Source organism: Hippichthys cyanospilos, chromosome 2, assembly GCF_059441005.1.
Source record: "Hippichthys cyanospilos isolate Australia breed blue-spotted pipefish chromosome 2, RoL_Hcya_1.0, whole genome shotgun sequence".
Classification (NCBI taxonomy): domain Eukaryota; kingdom Metazoa; phylum Chordata; class Actinopteri; order Syngnathiformes; family Syngnathidae; genus Hippichthys; species Hippichthys cyanospilos.
Genome location: NC_142370.1, coordinates 31,175,465 through 31,183,017, shown reverse-complemented (window position 1 = coordinate 31,183,017; position 7,553 = coordinate 31,175,465). Strand labels below are relative to the sequence as shown.

The 7,553-nt window shown below is 41.9% G+C and overlaps 1 protein-coding gene across 1 annotated transcript; it reads left to right on the top strand.

The window, feature by feature from the left end:
• The first annotated feature begins 629 nt into the window (after positions 1-629).
• tmem115 (transmembrane protein 115) lies at positions 630-6,256 on the top strand. Its single transcript, XM_088409156.1, has 4 exons — positions 630-1,226; positions 1,403-2,014; positions 3,254-3,618; positions 4,369-6,256. Exons 2-4 carry the CDS (start codon positions 1,523-1,525, stop codon positions 4,655-4,657), a joined length of 1,146 nt encoding a protein of 381 aa, XP_088265282.1. The 5' UTR covers positions 630-1,226; positions 1,403-1,522; the 3' UTR covers positions 4,658-6,256.
• The last annotated feature ends 1,297 nt before the right edge of the window (positions 6,257-7,553 follow it).

Sequence of the window (7,553 nt, the reverse complement as noted above, 5' to 3'; positions counted from 1 at the left end):
GTATAATGCGCACAAGTTATTCTATATTATACTTTGGTTATGGGTGACCATTAAAATTTTGAGTTTTTTAAAATGAGACTCTTTGAAACGGGCAAATTCTTGGGCGCCGTTTTGATTAAAGAACTCAGTCTCCCAGCATGCTTGAATTTTAAAGTTACGTGACTCGACGCTTTTCGCTAGGTGCAGTGGACGAGGCATTTCAAATTGCCTACATTTGAAACGGGCAGATTCTCGGGCGCCTTTTTAATAGAAGAACTCAGTCTCCCAGCATGCTTGAATTTGGTAAAAGTCACGTGCCTCGACGCTTTTTGCAAAGCGCAGTTGATAGGAGACGTTACAAATTTGCTGCATTTGAAACGGGCAAATTCTCGGGCGCCTTTTTAATAAATGAACTCAGTTTCCCAGCATGCTTGTGTTAAAAAAAAAGTTCCGCGGCTCGACGCTTTTCGCAAGGTGCAGCTATAATTGAGCACAATTATATACTGTTATGTTGATTAATAATTTTAAAAAAAAGGTGCAGCTTACTGGCATTTCAAGTTGACCATTCCAAACGGGCACATTCTCGGTCACCACTTTCACAAAAGAACTCACTTTCCCAGTATGCTTGAGTTAAAAAAAAAAGTTACGTGACTTGACGCTTTTCTCTAGGTGCAAATGACGGAGGCAAGCAAAATAGGTCTGTTTGCAGACTCGCTTTTATGACAGGTGGCGTATTTCATGCTAATATTTGTATTTCCACCAGCATTCAAAGCGACAACATAGATTTAAATGTACGATAACAACAAGGTAGTGTGAAAAAGATGTTGGTCGTTAAGTAGCGTATACTGACGTGTGACGCGGATTGTCAATCGTATCCGGGGTTGTTTTGGGGAAGGGCCTGTTGCTGGCTACGGGAAATCCTCGGGACTCGTCCGGTAGATGCTGCCGGGAGTTGATGAGTCGCAGAGGACCGCGACCGGAGTTTTGTGGGCGTGAATGCTAGACTGGCCGAAGTACGAGAGTGTCGTCTCATCCCAAAAGCCAACTACGATTTTTTTTTTTTTTTTTTGGTTGCTTCTCCATGGCGGCCAAACAACGGCGTCTTCGGTTAGCCAACAAGCTAACGTTAGCTTCACCGTGTTGACAGGCGAAGTGACAAGGTATCGCAAGAATTTGGGACTTTGGACCACTATGCATTTTCCGCTACGTTTAATGACGCATACGCCGTACTTCTCCCTCGACAGAAGGTAAAGAAATTGAAAAAAAAGCAGATCACAAGATTTTTCAGCTAATACGCATTAGCCCTTTGCATCGTTGTCGGGACTCTATGTTGTTTCGTCCTTCATTTCTTGCAATCCAGCTCTTCGAGTGAGTGTAACGTAATGAAATCATTTCCTCGCCCTACTCTACGTTATCTTCAAAGGTCGCTCCCAGAGAAATGAGACTCGTGTCTTCAAGCGTAACCTCCCTGGCCTGTTGTTAACCTCAGAACGACACCGCTTGGTCCGAGAGCTGTTAACGCCCTGGAGGGATTTTTCTCATCATGAATCGTTACCTGCCCGTGGCAAGGCAGCACTTCCTGGCTGCACTAGCAAGCACTAGTGTGGTTGTGAAAGCCATCAGTGCTCTGGTGGTTCTCCTCTACCTGCTCTCTTGGGCCGTGGACACGTCATATGCACTGGGGGTTACCCCGGGTTATCTGTTCCCTCCTAACTTCTGGGTTTGGACACTGGTCACTCATGGGATGGTGGAGCAGCACGTGTGGGGTGTGGTGGCCAATGTTGGGACAGTGATGTCCTGCGGGCGCCTGTTGGAGCCTTTGTGGGGTGCCCTGGAACTGCTGATCTTCTTCGCAGTGGTAAATGTATCTGCAGGCCTTCTAGCTGGCCTGTCATACCTCCTCACCTATGTGGCCACCTTCAACCTGGACTTCCTGTTTGCTGTCCGTGTGCATGGTGTGGCCGGCTTCCTGGGAGGTGTCCTGGTGGCACTGAAGCAGACCATGGGTGATACAACAGTACTCCGGGTTCCACAGGTGAGGCTAACAATATCTGGTACCCACTGATGCTAAATGGAAGGAAGAAATGTGCCTAATGAGAAAAGGAACTTCCAGTATATATAGAATGAACAAATTCAGTTTGTTTAGTATTGAGACAAATGTTGTCAAGAGGCGCATACGATCAACAGTCCTCTGTCGTTCACAACACGACAAACTTGTTTTGTCAGAATCATCAGCTAGTCGCCGCCACGTCTTGTAATCATATCACCAATTGCTTGGAACAAGCAAGTAATCAACAATATCCATACACTGAACAGAATTTCTCATGCTGTGCCAACTCGGTCATTCAATTCATAATAATATAGGTAACTTTGCTTTTTTTCATGAAACTAACATATTTTGTGGAAATATGAGAATTTCGTAATCGTTTAATACTTGAAATTATTCGGAGCTTCACAGAGCAGTTGTGAGTTTGCAGGGATTTCATCTTGTCAACATTCAAACTGCTGTAACTTCATGAATGTTTGAGCTACATCCATGTATCGTCTATCAATTTAAAGGGAATTATGTGTATAATTGCATTATAGCAATTTCGCTTCATTTTCAGACATAAACCTGGTTTGGTGAAAACGCATCACATATTTATTCATCAAGTTATGCTAGCAAATACAGCGATGAGCAAGAAGAAATTTTTATTTGCTGGTAGAAGTTATAAAAAAACACCTGTACTGACTGCTTAAAATCTGTGTGATTGAGACTCCACTTAATATGTTTATGGTTGCCCATTTTGTTATATGAAACCCTAAATATACTCAAAATTACTGGTCACTAAGATTTTTATATAATTTCAAACCTATCCCTAAATATGATCGAAATTACCAGTCACCAAGACGTTAAAATATTTTCAAACTCGTTACATTAATGGCTTACAAAACATCTTGATAATTCATCAAGAAACACATTCTGAGGCTAATCTAATAATAACCATAGAGGTCCAAAAAGGCATAATGCGTTTTGTAAATGCTTGCAATGGAAGGTATAATTTTCTACTAGGAACCTGAAAAAACACCTGCGGGTTATTTAAATGGACTGAAAGTGAAAAGTGTGGTGTATGTTGTTGCCTAGCAACTCAGAAATTTTTAACTGTGACCCATCATGGCAAGATGAGTCGCAGTGAACCACGTTTCAGAAATTAGTCTCAGCTTTAAAAAGATGAATGAGTTATTACACTACTGATCCTTCCCTTCAAGAATGAATCTGTTTTGTTTTTGCCAGGTAAGACTGAAAGCAGCTCCGGCATTGGTCCTCCTCCTCCTGGCTTTACTGCGCCTCTTGGGCCTGCTGGAGAGCTCCGCCCCCCTGGCCGCGTACAGTTACGGCGCCCTGTCCGGCTGGGTCTACCTGCGCTTCTACCAGAGGCACAGCAGGGGCCGCGGCGACATGTCGGACCACTTTGCCTTCGCGAGCTTCTTCCCTGAAGCGCTGCAGCCGGCAGTAGGTTTCCTGGCCGGTTTGGTCCATGCCACCCTGGTCAAGGTGAAGCTGTGCAGGAAAATGGTGAAGAGGTACGACGTGGGAGCGCCGTCGTCAATCACCATCAGCCTGCCAGGGACAGACCCGCAAGATGCTGAGAGAAGGAGGCGAGTTCATTATTGTCTTTTTCAGAAACATAAAATAACAATTTTTGAAACATTACTGACTGAATGAATTAACTGTTTGAATTATATTGAACTGTTTATCAAGCTAAACACTGTTAAATTCAACAATTTAGTTGAATTTAAAGCAGCACGTGCAAAGTAAACAACAAACAAAATTTTGTCACAGTGTGCAAAAGCTTTTCGACGTTAGTGTCATTTCAGTCTTAAGGGGCAAAGGGTTCTTTAAATAAATAAGACCAATTGAAAGTGTGAATCCTTTGCTATGTTTACGAAGAGGTTGAAAAATAGAACGCTACCAATACCAAACAATTGTAAACCTGAGAAATGTCACGTAATCTTGATTTCTTCGTTCATTCACCTTTCATTTTCTTTTAATTACAAGTCAAATCAAGTACTTATTATGTATTTGTTTATTTTTATTATCTGTAAGTATCAAGCCTTGAGGCCTTGTTTATATCCCACTTGGTTAAAAAGAGGGCAATAAATAGACATGTTTCACCAAACATGATGAATAAGTGTTTGACCAAAATAATAGCGATTATTATTTTGGACATAATCGTGCATTCCTATGGGAACGTGAAAAAAAGTCTTGGGATTGAATGATCACAGTATCGATTGAGCTCAGCACGTCATCAAAACAAAGACGTTCTGATGAAAAGGGATGGATATACTGCTCGTCGCCATGGTGATGAGTAAAATAATGAACAAATCATTTCCTTCTGCTTCCCGCAGGCAACTAGCCCTCAAGGCTCTGAACGAGCGTCTGAAGCGCGTGGAGGACCAGTCGGCCTGGCCCAGCATGGACGACGAGGAAGATGACGAGGTAGACGAGATCCGGACAGATACGCAGCCGCTTCTCCCTCGCGACCCTCCCTCCTCAGCGCCCCGACCGGCAGTGGGGGGCGCCGTCGGCATAACCCTCACCTCGACTTCCTCATCCTCGATGTCGCCGAGCGGCGGAGCGCAAGCCAACCCGGAGTCGAGCATCATCAGCTTCGAGGACGCGCCTTCTAGATCGTAACTTTTTTCATTGAAACGTTGCGATGAGAATGTCACTGGCGAGGCGTACTCGTTGGAGTGACGGATGATGGCGGACCTGTTCGTACACTCCGTTAATGTCAGCGTTAAGTCCAAACGCGGGTGTAGTGTGTCTTTTCACGTTCCACGTGTCGGATTACTCGGTGTGGTCGGACGGGCCTTCGCTTCTTTCTTGCGTACACGGGCGCAAGTTAAGGAACCGTTTTTTTCTGTCATGATTTAACCCCAGATGGTCTTTTTTTTTCGTTTGCTTTTTAAACAAATGGCAAGATGGATGTACAATTTCCTTTATAGTTTATCACGGCAGCCATGAGAACGCTCCTTTCATGACAGACACTGCTTTGCGGTCAAGGTTTTGGTTTGGGGACACTGAAGAGGTGAGGTACAGAAAGAAAAGTTTTGGCAACACAAGGCTGTTCAAGACGGGAGAGAAGATCCAGCAGATCGCAATGGGAGAAACAACAAATCTTTAGGATTTCAAAGTTAAGTGCCAGATGTGAATATTCTGGACCAGTTTCCACTTTCATGACTATCCCTCCAACTGGGAACTGCTTAGTTCTTATTTTCCTCTCCAGGTTTGTTTGACACCACAGAAACAACTTTCCTTGCATGCCACGTGGATTTCTTACAATATTTCATCCGTGGAATACTTCTGGTTGACTCCTAGTTTGAGTTGACAATAACTTTCAACTGTTGCTGCACTCATATGGAGAATTCATTTTTCTGGGTTCGCATACGATCATGTGTGGGTAAATTGTTTGATTTTTAACGGTTTCTCCCTGGATATTTATGCAGACGACACATGTCCACATAACCGAGGGCACCTTCCCTGATTGGTAGTCACATAGTGCTTGTTTGCCACTATGCATTTGTAAAATTGCTGCACTTTGCAGATTAAGCCACATTGTTCCATTGATTAATATGCGATGAATGTCATGAGGATAAAATTCGGATTCTGCTGGATAGATTTCCAGTTGGCAGAGGAACAGGTTGCTTAGAATCCAGACAATTTAGAAGAAAGTGGCGTTTGGTCTTACTATGATGCTGTTGAAGTGAAAGAAAATAAAAAACGTCCTGTCTTAGAAAACGAATAAAAGTGCGATGAAATTGGGTTGGACAGATAACATGAATTCTTTCTATTTTGTCTTTTCATTGGTGATTTTTATGCCCGTATCGCCACAATTTCAAAAGCTTTTCACTGACTACGTGTATCTAATTGTGTGTTGGGGAATTCCTTTTTTTGTTTCTTTTGTTTTTTTAATTTGTTTTATGCAATTTGTGATGAATGGGGACCCTACGACCCCTGTGAGCATTCGATCCAGCCTTGCGTGCGACTCGCGAAAATAATTTGAAAAGCCATTTTAAACTATTTGTCTTTGAACGTCACATTGCCGAAAAAGGTTCTGCACCTCGATTTCATTTTGTGGATTAAGCTTTTTTTTTTCATTGTTAAAGCCAAACTTGTTTTCTTTAGTTGGTTTGTAATACAGACGAAAAAAATAACCCAATTGTTACACAGCTGTCCATTTTAAGACCAACCTTCTGTTGCATTGGTTATAAAAATAAAAAACGAGCAAAACAAGTTTCTCTATCACATTGTGTTTTGATGTGTAATGTTGGTCTATCAATAGCACGAAAACATGTTTTTGTTGTATGGTCACCAGATGTGTACTTTGCCATTTTAATTTGCACAATTATTCTTTATATTACATTTGAAAACAATTACAAGCGCCAATCCCAAACTCATTTTGAATTAGGTGCCTGCAACATGTCATCAAAAACATCAACAGACTGATGGCTTTAAACAGTGAGATCCACCATAACGCATTCTGCAAGACATTACTAAAATCTGCGAAAAAAATAAACAACACTATGATATTTTATCAACCATATTCTGGGTTAATTAGAGACAGTTGAGTTTCGGCACGCAAAGTGAAGGCCCGTCAGTAGAGGGCGCTAGAATACCGGTCTTCCGCCTAGCTAAGTCACCTTGAAATAGGAAAATGAATGATAAAAATGAAATACTTTAAAACGTTTTTGCATCTGTTTTGGGGTTAACGATGATTACAAATGATTACTATTGTACAATTGACAGTTGATTCTTTTGTCGCTCGCGTCTCGAGCAATGATGCACCTCGTATAATGAAAGTTACAGTTGATAATGCCCTAGAGGAAAAATGTTGCTCCGATTGATGCATCTTAAATAAACATGAACTATAGATATAACTAATAACATATAACTCATAGTTTCACAGTTATTTTTTATATTTTCAGTGTGTTTTTGATTTGTCATTCAGAGCGTTATATTTCGGGGGGGGGGGGGGGGCACTCTGTTTGTTCGGTTTTTATGACCATGTTGACCAGGATGAATTGTTCGCGGCATTAAAAAGAAATATTCCCCAAATAGTCCCTAAATTAGGGACTTTTCCCCTGCTAGCAACTTTGCACACAAAGCTATCTTCTCAGTTATCTTCGTGATGTGGATGTTTTATTATGACGTGAAATAACTTTCAATTCACAGCTGCACATTTAATTAGTTCGGAGTCTGAAATTCGACATCTCGCGGTGTCTGAGACAATTTGAAAAGGTGTTCAAACTTTTGACTGCTTCTGTATGCAACCTGTGTTGCACACCATGCGCATAGAAACAAATTACACATGGATATTGCATCAGTTGAGCTATAACGTATAGGGATGGGGAAAAGTGTAAGTGTTCAGAATTGTCCACTGGGTGGCGCAGTTAGATCACGTTTCAACTGACACAAAGTTGGCGTTTAGCTGAATGTTTTTCATCTTGATGGGAATTCTGGGCAAAAATCTGATTTCGAAGGCCATAATATTATTACAGAGCTTTGTCATTACAGAACTACAGTATAATGT

Coding starts and splice junctions, on each gene's coding strand:
- tmem115 (XM_088409156.1), top strand. CDS start 1,523: ATGAATCGTTACCTGCCCGTGGCAAGGCAGCACTTCCTGGCTGCACTA. Junction 2,015..3,253: donor CAGTACTCCGGGTTCCACAG/GTGAGGCTAACA, acceptor TGTTTTTGCCAG/GTAAGACTGAAAGCAGCTCC. Junction 3,619..4,368: donor CAAGATGCTGAGAGAAGGAG/GCGAGTTCATTA, acceptor TGCTTCCCGCAG/GCAACTAGCCCTCAAGGCTC.